At 41.1% G+C, this 14843-nt stretch overlaps 1 protein-coding gene across 4 annotated transcripts in view; it reads right to left on the bottom strand.

Moving 5' to 3' along the window:
• The window catches only part of EPS8L1 (EPS8 signaling adaptor L1), a 349361-nt gene that overhangs the window by 20247 nt on the left and 314271 nt on the right, over positions 1 to 14843 (bottom strand). For all 4 annotated transcript variants that reach the window (XM_073602314.1, XM_073602315.1, XM_073602316.1 and 1 more), the window contains 2 exons: positions 13475 to 13586; positions 9307 to 9487 (listed from right to left, as the gene is read on the bottom strand). In XM_073602314.1, coding sequence (XP_073458415.1) covers positions 9307 to 9487; positions 13475 to 13586 — 293 coding nt within the window. The remainder of the gene's footprint in view (positions 1 to 9306; positions 9488 to 13474; positions 13587 to 14843) is intronic.

A 14843-nucleotide genomic window follows, 5' to 3' on the forward strand; every position in this document is an offset into this window, starting at 1 on the left:
AATGGCCTACCTTTATCTAGATGGCAGCTTATTTCCTCGGAGAATATTAACAGATTGGTTTGGCAAGAACGACCTTTCGTAAAACCCATGCTGATTACTACTAATGATACTATTCTCATCCGAAAATTCTTGAATATAGTCCCTTATTGTCCCCTCCAATACTTTACATACTACTGATGTAAGACTGACAGGCCTGTAGTTTCCAGGAATATTTCTCAGCACTTTTTTGAATATTGGTAACGCGTGGGCTTTTTGCCAATCAGCTGGTGCCATTCCGGTCAGTAAACTGTCCATAAAAATTAGGAACAGTCAGTCTATAACCTGACTAAGTTCTTTGAGGACTCTCGGGTGTAAGCCATCCGGCCCTGGTGATTTATTTGTGTTAAGCTTTTCTAGTTTTTTTTGGACACTGGCTTCTGTTTTTTTTTTTTTTTAATATGACTTTTTACGTTATGGTTTAGCCACCCAGGTTTAACCTTAGCTCTTCCATATTTATTGCCCATTGGAATGCACTGGGTAATACCTTTATTATATTCCTAAAGCACTCCCATTTTTCCTCAGTGTTAAATGTATCTAGGATTTGGTCCCATTTCATATCCTGTAGTTAGTATGGAGTGCAGTTTAGAAAAGTCGGCTCATTTGAAATGTAGTGATCTTGTAGTACCCTCATACCTCCTTTTCCCATGATTTATGCTGAATGTATTTAACCTGTAATTGCTGGTCCACAAGTTGACCCTTATTTCCACATCTGTGTTATTTGTAATTAAAGTGGTTGTAAACCCCCTTTTTTTTTTTTAAACTTTTACCTACAGGTAAGCCTATAATAAGGCTTACCTGTAGGTAAAATTAATATTTCCTAAACCTGTACGGTTTAGGAGATATTTACTTTGCATGCAGCCGCCGACATCAACGGCGCATGCGCTGTGAAGGCCCGGCTGAAGGTCCGGCAGGCGCCGCGGGAGTGACGTAATCACATGGAAGAAACACAGAGGGAACATGTCAGCTCCCTTGGCGTGGACCAGGATCAGATGTCGAGACCTTGTTCCATAGGTGAGTATTTCATATTGAGCTAGTATGCGACTAGCTCATTATGCCTTTGCCTTGCAGTTTTTTTTGTTTACAAAAAATAAATAAATCTGTGCGGGTATACAACTGCTTCGAGAGATCTAGCAAAGCATTCTTTCTAGTCGAGGCATCCACCTATTGAGACATGAAGTTGTCCTGTAAGATATTTAGGAAATGACGAGCCTTAAATGAGTGAGCTGTTCCTTCTGCCCAGTCAATATCTGGATAGTCCCCCATTAAGAAGACATTCCCCTGCCTTGCTGTTCTCTCTAAAGCCTCGTACACACGATTGGACTTTCCGACAGGAAATGTTCGATGTGAGCCTGTTGGCGGTAAATCGACCGTGTGTATGCTCCATCGGACAATTGCAGGTTTTCAAATTTTCCGCAAACAAAATGTCTGTTGTTGGATTTTCCGAGCGTGTGTACACAAGTCCATCGGACAAAAGTCCAAAGTACAAACACGCATGCTCGGAAGCAAGGACAAGCCAGAATCGCTCGGTCTTGTAAACTAGCGTTCGTAATGGAGAATTAACATTCATGATGTGGCAAATTATGAAATCTCGAAATGCAGTGCATATTCTCTTCTTCTTTAATGGGATAATAATGAAGCTGCTTTGCTGGTGATACTAATGTAGTTATTGCAAACTAATTTTCAAAGGCTTTTTTTTCTAGTGATATCAAGAATATTAAGCTTTATTTTTTTTTTTATTTGGGCAAGTTACCACAACACCATTATTCCATTGTATTTTTTAAAAATGTAACTGCCTACTCCCAAACTGTCATTTGAAGTAAGACACATAGCCAAGTATTATTCTACACAATTTTTTTTATAGTGCTTTAAAAAAAAAAAAAAAAACAACCCCCCCCCAACCAATAACTCCCACATGACCACTCCGTTGATGGAATATTTTTACCAGACCTCTGAAGAATAGTCTTATCGGCTCTCTCAGAAAGGAAAACACCCCTGAACGGCTATTAGAGAGATGCAACATGTACTACACCTACGCTTTCTCCAGCTGGGTTCCACACGATTAAAGATAGGGCTCACCCACACAACACAGTATACCGAACTTACTCATACCACATAAGCACATACCTACGGCCCCCACTCAGTCACAGTCAGATCCCTTTAGGGGTGACTGGGTGCAGAGGTGGCTGACTTCGGTATACACCCTTCTACTGCTCAGAGCCCAACACTTGCAAACACCTCAACCCTCCAATACGGAGATACATAGAAAACCTCATAACCACGTCCATAACGGCCAAACTACCCACACAGGGAAGCAGACATATTTGGACATGACAGTTCAAGTTTACAACACGTGTCAGGACACTGTCCAGATGTCGACTGACAGCGCTTCCAATGTTATATGCTCTGTATGTCTTTCACCAGTTTCTTTTGCCAATTATTCCTTGTACCTTATGCTTGTGATATCTGTAAACTTAATAAACGTTAATAACATTTCTTTTAAAAAAAAAAAAAAAAAAGGAAACAAATAAAATTAGACATGCTATCTGCCAATAGAACTTAACCAAAAAGTGCATTCTATGCATCAAAAAATATAGAAAATATACCAATTAATATCATTATTCAACCAAAAAAATAATGCCAAAGCAATAACTCCAAGGCCAATAATAAATAACACGTGATCTCCTCTGATTACGCAACATGTCTGGTTGACGAACGGCCTTTCAGAAACGAACTGCAAAGCGTGAAATGAAAAGTGCTAAATGAAAAGCGCAAATCAACACTCACCAAACTTCTACTAACACGAAATTAGCAGAAGGAGCCCAAAGGGTGGCGCTAAAGAGATGAAAAACCACGTAGTACGTCTAGTACATCACTACGTTCGTAATTGTTGGCCAACAATTGTGCGGCCGTGTGTATGCAAGACAAATTTGGGCCAATGTCCTTCGGACAAAATTCCACGTTTTTTTTGGCGGAAAATCCGATCGTGTGTACGAGGCATAACTGTGATAGGATATCCAACTCCTCATCTTCCTTTAGGTTAGGGGGCCTGTAACATACCCCCCACTATTAATTTCCCACTTGCTTCTTCTCTGTGAAGTTCCACCCATATGGATTGCACATCCGCCCTTGCCCCATTTGCAATGTCATTCCGCTCTTCCATCCCTAAATTATTCTTGATATACTGTATAGGTACACGTCTCTTCTACCCTCCTTGTCCCTCAGATACAAGGAATACCCCTGGATAGTTGCCAGCCAATTGTGTGAGCTGTCAAACCAAGTTTCTGAAATTTCAACTAAGTCAAAAATCTCCTTGTGTAACAGCTGCTCCAATTCCTCCATTTTGTTAGCTAGGCTCCTGGCATTTGTGTACATGAGAAGTCAGCCCAGTTCTCCAGGAAACCGAAACCCTTCTTCCTGAACCAATTCCTCAGCCACTTGTTACGTTTCCTAAGCTTCTATTGCCTCTCTGGTGTGGCTCAAGCCACAGGTAGTATTTCTAAGAAAACCATCTTGGAGGTCCTTCTCTTCATTGTAGCCTACAAGTCCCATTTTTTAGGAGGCTCCACCTTCCTCTAAATTTGTCCTTGGTACCAACATGTACCATGACAGCTGGGTTCTCCCCAGCCCCACCCAACAATCTTACCATAAGATCAGCAATGTGCCAAACCCGAGCATCCAGTAAACAACATACAGTTTGGCGATCACAGTCTTTGTGACAGATTGCCCTATCTGTCCTTCTAATAATTGAGTCCCCTACCACCAGTACCTGCCTAACCTTGCCTGTATTCTTGCCCCCCTCTTTACCAGAGCAGTTATTCCCCTGGCAGCTAGGGAGGGCGGTGGCTCCAGCAATGCCACCCGAGCTGATATAACCAACACCTCTATACTTGTAGTCATTTCTCGTAACTGAGGTCCTCCAGTCCCCTTATTAATTTTGTTGCCCTTCTTTGTCCAAGCTGCTTTTCAGGTTGTTGATACTTCGCAGTGTTGCCACCTGATTCTCTAGATCAAAGATCTGGTCTTCCACTGGAATAACTAGCTCACATCTTACACAGCAGTATTTGCCCTCGAATGGCTCTTCAAGGAACGTATACAGTGGGGACGGAAAGTATTCCGACCCCCTTAAATTTTTCACTCTTTGTTACATTGCAGCCATTTGCTAAAATCATTTCAGTTCATTTTTTTCCTCATTAATGTACACACAGCACCCCATATTGACAGAAAAACACAGAATTGTTGACATTTTTGCAGATTTATTAAAAAAGAAAAACTGAAATATCACATGGTCCTAAGTATTCAGACCCTTTGCTGTGACACTCATATATTTAACTCAGGTGCTGTCCATTTCTTCTGATCATCCTTAAGATGGTTCTACACCTTCATTTGAGTCCAGCTGTGTTTGATTATACTGATTGGACTTGATTAGGAAAGCCACACACCTGTCTATATAAGACCTCACAGCGCATGTCAGAGCAAATAAGAATCATGAGGTCAAAGGAACTGTCTGAAGAGCTCAGAGACAGAATTGTGGCAAGGCACAGATCTGGCCAAGGTTACAAAAAAAATTTCTGCTGCACTTAAGGTTCCTAAGAGCACAGTGGCCTCCATAATCCTTAAATGGAACACGTTTGAGACGACCAGAACCTTTCCTAGAGCTGGCCGTCCGGCCAAACTGAGCTATCGGGGGAGAAGAGCCTTGGTGAGAGAAGTAAAGAAGAACCCAAAGATCACTGTGGCTGAGCTCCAGAGATGCAGTCTGGAGATGGGAGAAAGTTGTAGAAAGTCAACCATCACTGCAGCCCTCCACCAGTCGGGGCTTTATGGCAGAGTGGCCCGACGGAAGCCTCTCCTCAGTGCAAGACACATGAAAGCCTGCATGGAGTTTGCTAAAAAAAACACCTGAAGGACTCCAATATGGTGAGAAATAAGATTCTCTGGTCTGATGAGACCAAGATAGAACTTTCTGGCCTTAATTCTAAGCGGTATGTGTGGAGAAAACCAGGCACTGCTCATCACCTGTCCAATACAGTCCCAACAGTGAAGCATGGTGGTGGCAGCATCATGCTGTGGGGTGTTTTTCAGCTGCAGGGACAGGACAACTGGTTGCAATCGAGGGAAAGATGAATGCAGCCAAGTACAGGGATATCCTGGACGAAAACCTTCTCCAGAGTACTCAGGACCTCAGACTAGGCCGAAGGTTTACCTTCCAACAAGACAATGACCCTAAGCACACAGCTAAAATAACAAAGGAGTGGCTTCACAACAACTCCGTGACTGTTCTTGAATGGCCCAGCCAGAGCCCTGACTTAAACCCAATTGAGCATCTCTGGAGAGACCTAAAAATGGCTGTCCACCAACGTTTACCATCCAACCTAACTGAACTGGAGAGAATCTGCAAAGGGGAATGGCAGAGGATCCCCAAATCCAGGTGTGAAAAACTTGTTGCATCTTTCCCAAAAAGACTCAGATGGCTTTATTAGATCAAAAGGGTGCTTCTACTAAATACTGAGCAAAGGGTCTGAATACTTAGGACCATGTGATATTTCAGTTTTTCTTTTTTAATAAATCTGCAAAAATGTCAACAATTCTGTGTTTTTCTGTCAATATGGGGTGCTGTGTGTACATTAATGAGGAAAAAAAATGAACTTAAATGATTTTAGCAAATGGCTGCAATATAACAAAGAGTGAATAATTTAAGGGGGTCTGAATACTTCCCGTCCCCACTGTATATATATGTTTCTATTGTGTTTACTCACAGCAGAAGCCAATCTGCGGGGTCCGGTGCCCTTCCGCCACTTGCCGGATCCGTCGGTACCGGCAGAGGCGATCAGATCTTCATCCTTGCTGGGTATGGAGACAAGTGAGGGGAAGATGGCCCCCACCCGTCTCCAAAACATATTTTTTTTTTAATTACATTTTAATGTAAATATGAGATCTGAGGTCTTTTTGACCCCAGATCTCATGTTTAAGAGGTCCTGTCATGCTTTTTTTCTATTACAAGGGATGTTTACAGTTCCTTGTAATAGGAATAAAAGTGATACAATTTAAAAAAAAATAAAAAAAAGCAGAATAAAAATAAAAATGAGAGGTAAAATAAATAAGAAAAAATAAATAAATTTTTAACGCGCCCAGTCCCACTGAACTAGCGTGCAGTAGCGAACGCATATGTAATTAGTGCCCGCATATGAAAACGGTGTTAAAACCACACATGTGAGGTATCTTCGCGATCGGTAGAGCGAGAGCAATAATTATAGCCTTAGACCTCCTCTGTAAAAATGAGAGGTAAAATAAATAAGAAAAAAATACATTTTTAAACGCGCCCAGTCCCACTGAACTAGCGTGCAGTAGCGAACGCATATGTAATTAGCACCCGCATATGAAAACGGTGTTAAAACCACACATGTGAGGTATCTTCGCGATCGGTAGAGCAAGAGCAATAATTATAGCCTTAGACCTCCTCTGTAACTTAAAACATGCAACCTGTATAATTTTTTAAACGTCGCCTATGGAGTTTAATGCCGCGTACACACGAGCGGACATTACGGCGGACTTTGCCCGGCGGACTGGATTTCGTCGGACAATTCGATGTGTGTGGGCTCCAGCGGACTTTGTTTTCTCAAAAGTTGGACGGACTTAGATTTGAAACTTGTTTAAAATGTATCCGTTGAAATCGAGTCCGGTCGAAAAGTCCGCCGTCTGTATGCTAGTTCGACGGACAAAAAGCCATGCTAGGGCAGCTATTGGCTACTGGCTATGAACTTCCTTGTTTTAGTCCGGTCGTACGTCATCACGTACGAATTCGACGGACTTTGGTGGATTGTGTGTAGGCAAGTCCGTTCATTCAGAAAGTCCGTCGGAAAGTACATCGAAAAGTCCGCCGGGCAAAGTCCGCCGTAATGTCCGCTCGTGTGTACGCGGCATAAGGGTAAAAGTTTGTTGCCATTCCACGAGCGGGCACAATTTTGAAGCGTGACATGTTGGGTAACAATTTACTTGGCGTAACATTATCTTTCACATTATAAAAAAAAATGGGCTAACTTTACTGTTGTCTTATTTTTTAATTAAAAAAAGTGCGCTTGTATCACCGCTGCGCAAATACGGTGTGACAGAAAGTATTCCAATGGCCGCCATTTTATTCTCTAGGGTGTTAGGAAAAAAAATGTATAATGTTTGGGGGTTCTAAGTAATTTTCTAGCAAAAAAAACTGTTTTTAACTTGTAAACACCTAAATTCCAAAACGAGGCTGGTCCTTAAGTGGCTAAAACAAACACGTGTAGTGTTAATGTGACGTAAGTGACATGTGTGACATAAATAAAAACAATAAATATGTCAATTAAAACATTAATAATAAAGTGCTCATGTGCTTTGTTTCACAGATATAAGTGTCCGGTGGTATATAGGGAACAACAATAGTCCCACTTTAAATAGCAAAAAGTGCTATTATGCAAAAAACAAGTCTTTGTATAAAACAATGCTGTGACAGTCCTGTTGAAAAAAGTCCATATGCGTGGTATCCAGCAGTAGCACTGCTGACATGCTTATAAATCCATGCGTCTAAAAATGATTGACAGGTGTTGCAGATCATGCATTGGTGCGATTATTCCTGTGACCCCCTAAGTATTAAATGCTCACCTTGGAGCGTGTGACTTAGCAATTACTCTCAGTCAATACACGCTTGTGAACCACCCCTGGGTTCTATAATGGTAAAAGGATCCTGGGCTTCCCACGCAGTATCTCGGTAATAATGGGGAAAAAAGCCTTGATGGCGTGATATCGCTTTAAACGTTTTATTAAACAAATGAGAACAATCCCCCAACGGGGTACTCACATGTACCAGGTGCGTCAGTGCACCACTCTGTGTATGGCATGAAATATTACAGCGGGTGGTTTTGGAATGGTGTATGCTACCTTCTAGGCAGATAGACTGCCTTTTGTACCGTCCTGGCCCCACCCCTACACGTGTTCGATACAGGGTAATTGTATCTTCATCAGGGGAAATTCAATCCCATATACCCAATCCTATACCCACAGTTGATCCTGAGTAAGGCAAAAAAAAACCCAGCAAAGCATAATCCAATCAGTTACAGCAGGGGAAAAAATTCCCAATTATATTATGTACATTTAGGAAAGAATCCAGGCCTTTCTTAAAGGGCGTCTATTCCACTATTCTATTCTATTGTATAAGATACTAGGTTGTCGCTTTATGTGTATTTTTTAGCTTGGTTCAATTTATTAGTATTTATTTCGAGATATGTTTATAAAAAGGTTAGAGGTGATGTGTGCCCTTTCTGCCCCTGGAGGACGTCGGATGATGAAAAGTGTAGGGCGGAGCATTGGGTGTGACATCACCACGTACACCGACTCTGTAATTGCGGTCTGAATATGCGGGTAATATATAGTGTTCTGTACTACTGTTGGTGGTGACACTGTTAATTGTAAGAGCTTAGAGTTTGTTTTTTTAATATTTTATGGTTTTACACTATGAAAAAAAAAAAACAGTGGTGAGAGCTCCAGAGGGATCCACTGAGCCAGATAAGCTGTGTTTCCTGGTTATATATCCACATGCACCTTTGCTGGTTATATTTGTTTGCCAGCAATAAAATCTAATGAGTGATCTGGCATATTTGGTGGTGGAATATACACTTGGAGGTGGAGCATGATAAACAGTGGATGGCTGACACTATATGATAAGTATTAATTTAACTTTTCTACAGGGGCCACTTCATTGAGCACAAGAGAAGAAATTGAGACATTGAATGTTTTGAAGGAATGTATTATTTATGTTTACAGTATTGGACATTTTCCTAAGAGACTTTGCACTTTGTTTTAGATGCACTTTAATTTTGATGAAGTTATAGTGATGCAGAATTTTCTGTGATGATAACGCTGTCTAAATAATTTTCAAGATTTTTTATCATTGTACTAATAATATATAAGCTGTATTGTTCACATATTTATAGATTGATCAACTCATTAAAGTACTGTGGTGCAATTCTAATGGTGGTTGTTGTGGTTGTGGTGGTGGTGGGGTGTTACAAAAATGTACATGTTTAGGTGGCTGCAGTGTGGCATGGCTCTCCCTTTTTGCTGGCCCACAGTGGGGCCTAACTTATATTTGTGCACACAGGCTCACTGCATTTAAAAAATGCCCCTGCATTTATGAGATGTGATTGATTGACCTCTAGCAGGTTTGCCCTTTATCATCACCACCTACATTTTTAGTCTTGCGTTCTAATTTACAGGCATATCGAAAATAAGGACACTTACACTGTGTTAAAGCCTTTTGCCTGCAGCCACGCAGTGACCTCGGAGGGACTGGACTCTTCATTTAGGGGAATGGATGTGTCCAACATTCGTTGTATGCTCAGAGTCTTATTTGGTGCTGTCCGGCCATTTGCCAATCTCAGCAAGAGCTCTTCATTCATACTATTTATTTTTTCAAATTTTCCTGAGGAAACAAAGACGTCATTAATAGAACACAATTTAGTGTCCCTTATTCTGACAAGATTACATGTTCACACATATACACCTCTGAAAAATCTACTCTGGCATCAAACTCACATTGGGGGTTATTTACTAAAGGCAAATCCACTTTGCACTACAAGTGCACTTGGAATTGCAGCCGCTGTAGATCCGAGGGGGACATACAAGGAAAATAAAAAACAGCATTTTGGCTTGTACATTATTGGATGATAAAATCAGCAGAGCTTCCCCTGATTTCAGATCTTCCCCTCAGATTTACAGTGACTGCACTTCCAAGTGCACTTGCAGTACACTTGTAGTGCAGAGTGGATTTGCCTTTAGTAAATCAACCCCATTGCATCAGTATTTCAAACATCTGTAGAACAACCAATTATGCATAGTCTGAATCGTGCCTCACATGCATAATTCTAATTCAGGTAAAATATTTTCTAACTCAGCTGACTGTCGAGTAACTCTACAGGCTACTCTCATTAAGCCTGCAAAAATTGAAAATATGGTATTAGGGCCAGTTCACACAAGAACATGGTGCGTATATCATCCAAATAGAAGACTGTCAGTCAGGCTGTCAACTTATAGGAATGGGCATTCCTAGGCAGACTGCCCTAGGTAACACCCATTTATGATGTTGAGCCTAGATGATTGAAAGAACTGAAATCCAATGAATGCAAAGGGGCAAACCAGCAACGGTCAGGACGGGTAAGAAGGGGCTCAATAATGCTGGACTTCCTCCAGCACAGAAATTAGGCGGGCTGTATTTGACTTGCTTTAACTCACTTAAAAGTGGACTTCCACCCAATTTTGAGAGGTGGTCCTAAACGAAAGACCACCTCTCCACCCCCCATTTTTGGATATTTAAAAAAAATGTTTTACTTTCTAATTTACCTTTTTGGAAGTACCAAGAGTACTTCTAATCCAGCTGGGCCGTGGCCAAGGAAGTCACATCCTCTTCTGTGGCGAGCCCCCCCGTTGTCTTCTGGGACATGTGTGTGTCCCGGAAGACAAGCTGACCATTCACAAAGCACTGCGAGACTCACACATGCGCAGTCGGAAACTGGCAGTGAAGCCGCAGGGCTCCACTGTCAGTTTCCCTTAGTTGGCATGGCGGTGTCTGCACCCGATCCGATGGACAGATCGGGCTCAGGGGGGCTCCCTGGACAGGTAAGTATCCTTATTAAAAGTCAGCCGCTACAGTGTTTGCAGCTGCTGACTTTTAAAAAAAAAAAAAATTTCGGCCGGAACACCGCTTTAATGCAAACTGTGAGAAACTTATAGTATGAAATAATATCAGCTAAAAGCGATCAGCAAGCAGTACAGAAGGAGCCTGTACAGCAGTGCAAGACTGATAAGGTTGAATTTAAGCTTTAAGTAAAAGTTCTCACTGTTACCTGCAGTTCAAATACATATCAAATACATATCATATCATTTAACAATTCAAACCAAAAAAAATATTTTTATATTTAATACCCTACAAAGGTAACAGATATACAAACATTGAAAAAGGTTACAAAAGACATACAAACTAGCAAAACAGCTTTTAAAAAAAGGAAATTACTCAAGTACTTTTCTGCTCCAGGGGCTTAAAGAATACCCCCCCTGTCAGCAATTAGACACAAGAATATGGACAATTACATTTTAGACATCACGCTGCACACTATTTGGGTACAAAATAAAGTTGCCAGGGTCCATCCTCCAGAATGAAAGACCTCTTCAGGAGTTTCCTTAGGAATAGTCCCTCCCTGGAATTCATAAAGACTGGCATAGAGAGATTTTGCGAAAGTGTCTCACATGCGTTCTAACAGTGGGGCAGTGTGCACCAAATTCATGTACTTGTTTAGACCTTGTACTTCAGTTTGGCAAATGCTGCATAACTTTTAGAATGCATGTGAGACACTTTTGGAAAAAAATTGTCTTTGTATGCCAAAAGAAAATTGGTCTTAATTAGCATTCAAATTGTTGGTATTTTATTTTTTAATTTGTCACAGGTGTTATGTCACAATGTAGAAGTGGAGCAAATTAGAATTATCTGAATTTGGTGTATGACTCGTGGTTAGCACCAAAACTGTCGCAGATGTTTTTTTGAATTAAACGTAACACATTAACAAGAGCAATTAATGCCATAAAAATGGCATGCCAGCTTTATTAAATTCCCCTCAGTATGTCTGGGAGTAGCCCTATGCAAGCTGTTTTAGAGTGCACCTGCATCATCAAACATCCTCTTAACTAACAGAGTGGCAGTAAATGGCTAGCTACATGTTATGATTAGAGCCTCAGGGATGTTATATTTTAACCCAGTGGTCTCCAAATTGTGGCTTTGCTTGCCTTCATATGGCCCTTGGGGCGCTTTCTCTCCCACTGATACATGGAACTATTCCTCCCACTGACAACAACGATGAGGCACCATTCCCCCCACAGACACCAACAGTGGGGCACTATTCCTCCCACTGACACCAATGATGGGGCACTCTTTCTCCCATTGAAAACAACATTGGGGTATACTTCCTCCCACAGATATAAACAACTGAGCATTATTCCTCCCACTAAAACCAAAATGGGGAACTATTCCTCTTTCTACTGACCACAGGTGCTATGTAATTTATGTACTCCCAATGACCATCAAGCTTAAAACATTGTCTACTCCCAATGAAACCGGAAATTTTCTACTCCTGTTGCCTACAGTCTAGCCCTCTAAAGTCTGAAGGACTGGCCCTTTGTTTAGAAAGTTTGGAGACCCCTGTTCTAACCCATGATATGCAGGCATTGAATGCTCATCACTAACAAGATCAATAATTGTTTTTAGTATAAACTAGAAAATGCATTTCCTGTTGAAAACGCGTGGGAATGCTGAATAGCATTTCCCTATCTGCTAGCTGCCTGTCCCCTGAACACACTGTAAAAAACATCTCCTCACTATCTGCTAGCTGCCTGAGTGAGAGACAGTGTGAGAGAACCCTTCAAACAAGCCTTAATAAATCCACAACAGTACATGCTATGGAAACAGCGACTTCACCGTTAGAGACACACGGCCTTTGTGAACGTATCGGTATAAAATTTATGTTGATAAACTTAAAAATGGGGGCATGTCAGCGATTTAAAAAAGAAGTTGGCTGTGCGTTGCGCTGGGAAATGTGAAGAATTTTATACATCAAAACTTCCCCATCATATTGCCCCATCAAAACGGCCCCCATCAAATTTGCCCCATCAAAACGGCCCCCATAAAAACTGCCCCATCATATTGCCACCATCAAAGCTGCCCCCATCATATTGCCCCATCAAAACTGCCCCATCAAAATTGCCCCTATCAAACTGCCCCCATCAAAATTGCCCCATCATATTGCCACAGTCATAACTGCCCCATCAAAACTGCCCCATCAAAACTGCCCCATCAAAACTGCCCCATCAAAACTGTCCCATCATATTGCCACCATCAAAACTGCCCCATCATATTGCCACCATCAAAACTGCACCATCAAAACTGCCCCATCATATTGCCACCATCAAAACTGCCCCTTCAAAACTGCCCCATCATATTGCCACCATCAAAACTGCCCCATCAAAATTGCCCTCATCAAAATTGCCCACATCAAAATTGCCCCCATCAAAATTGCCCCCATCAAAACAGCCCCCATCAAAACAGCCCCCATCAAAACAGCCCCCATCAAAACAGCCCCATCAGAATTGCCCCATCATATTGCCACCATCAAAACTGCCCCATCATATTCCTCTATTATAATTTAATTTAATTAATTTAAAATTAAATTTCCTGAAATGATCACTAAACTTAAACAGCTTTTTTCACAAAAACTGTAAAGGATATCAAACTGAAAAGATATAGCTAAATGGTTGTACAATGGTTGTACTACATTCCACAATTCCTCTGCATTTCTTGTGCTGGAATGCTTTACTCAATTTTTAAACACACTGCTATTATTTTTAGCACAACTGTAGCTCTTACCTTGCTGTACATGGTTCTGTTCAGGTTGCTGGCTCTCCATTTCATCCCACTGTGCCTGACCAATTATATTTGGTTTTGTTGGTTTTTTAGGGGGAGTTGGTGGTTGGGATTTCTAAATAATAAAAAATATCAAATGTTTATTAATTTGAATGAAATAACCCTCGCTATAATTCGCAAACATGAAAATTTGGCCTGATTTAAAGGTAATGTATAGTATTTTTCAATTTCTTTTTACAGAGACGTTTTGCTCATCTTGATGTATACAACGGGGGGGGGGGGGGGGACGGTCCCTGCCAGGAGAACACAATGATTACTGCTAGTGGCAATAATAGCTGCTAGCAATAATCACATGTAAAATCTATCAGGCTGGTTGTACCCAAGTTGATAAATTGATCAACTTGGGTAGAACAGTTTCAGCCCATAGACTTTCTATTAGGTCTATATTTCTGAAAGTGCACCAAAGATGCAGCATGCAGTACTTTGAGTGCGCTTTCGGAATCCACAGCATAAACTCACAACCAAATAGAAAGTCTATGGGGCTGTGGCTAAAACCATGGGTAAAGTGCACGAAAATCACAGATACATCCGTGCTGCAGCCACAATACAGCACACCAGTGTGGAACCTGCCTTATCTTTTAGGGAGCATCTAGAAATTTCAATTGTACCTAATAAGTACCCTTGAAGTTATACCATTTTGTCTTCAATCCCTCATAAAAAACATCAGCTTACTTCTTGTAACTACAGCCTCATAGCTGTATATATGCAGCATGTGATCAAGGCACTGCTGCCTCTGAATGCTAGTCTCATGATATCTGGAGTGAGATTTGGGGATGTCACTACTGTGCTACTTACTGTCCTCCTTGCTGGAGAGAAATCTGTACCCGAGGACAGATGCAAGTATCTTTCTGCTTTTGCTTAATTTATTCTGTGTACCTTTGCTTCCTCAACCTCTCCTGCTGCTTGAATATTACCCATCATTCATCAGACCACAAATCAGAGAGACATCTTTGACTTGACAAAGAAAAAAACTGCCTCGAACAAGATGTCTTCCTCCACATACTGTAGATGGACAGTGCAGAACAAGGAATGTGGTGCTTTGGGCACAGCATCCACAGTTCAGATCACCTTTAAAGGCACATAAATATAAGTAATCACTGCAGTAACAACTCAAAATATATTCTCACTTGAAATACACTATACTTTTCCTTGAAAAATGGAATGGAAAAAGCAAAAGGTTAGTAATCAACATCAAGTAATCAAGTATTAGATAACTACTTTTCAGCAGTCTGAATGGGTTATGATTGGTTTCTATGGATTCCTGAACTTTGAACATCCCGATTGCAGAATCATGAATTACAAGATCATTGTC

The sequence above is a fragment of the Aquarana catesbeiana genome, linkage group LG10 (genome assembly GCF_042186555.1).
Source record: "Aquarana catesbeiana isolate 2022-GZ linkage group LG10, ASM4218655v1, whole genome shotgun sequence".
Classification (NCBI taxonomy): Eukaryota; Metazoa; Chordata; class Amphibia; order Anura; family Ranidae; genus Aquarana; species Aquarana catesbeiana.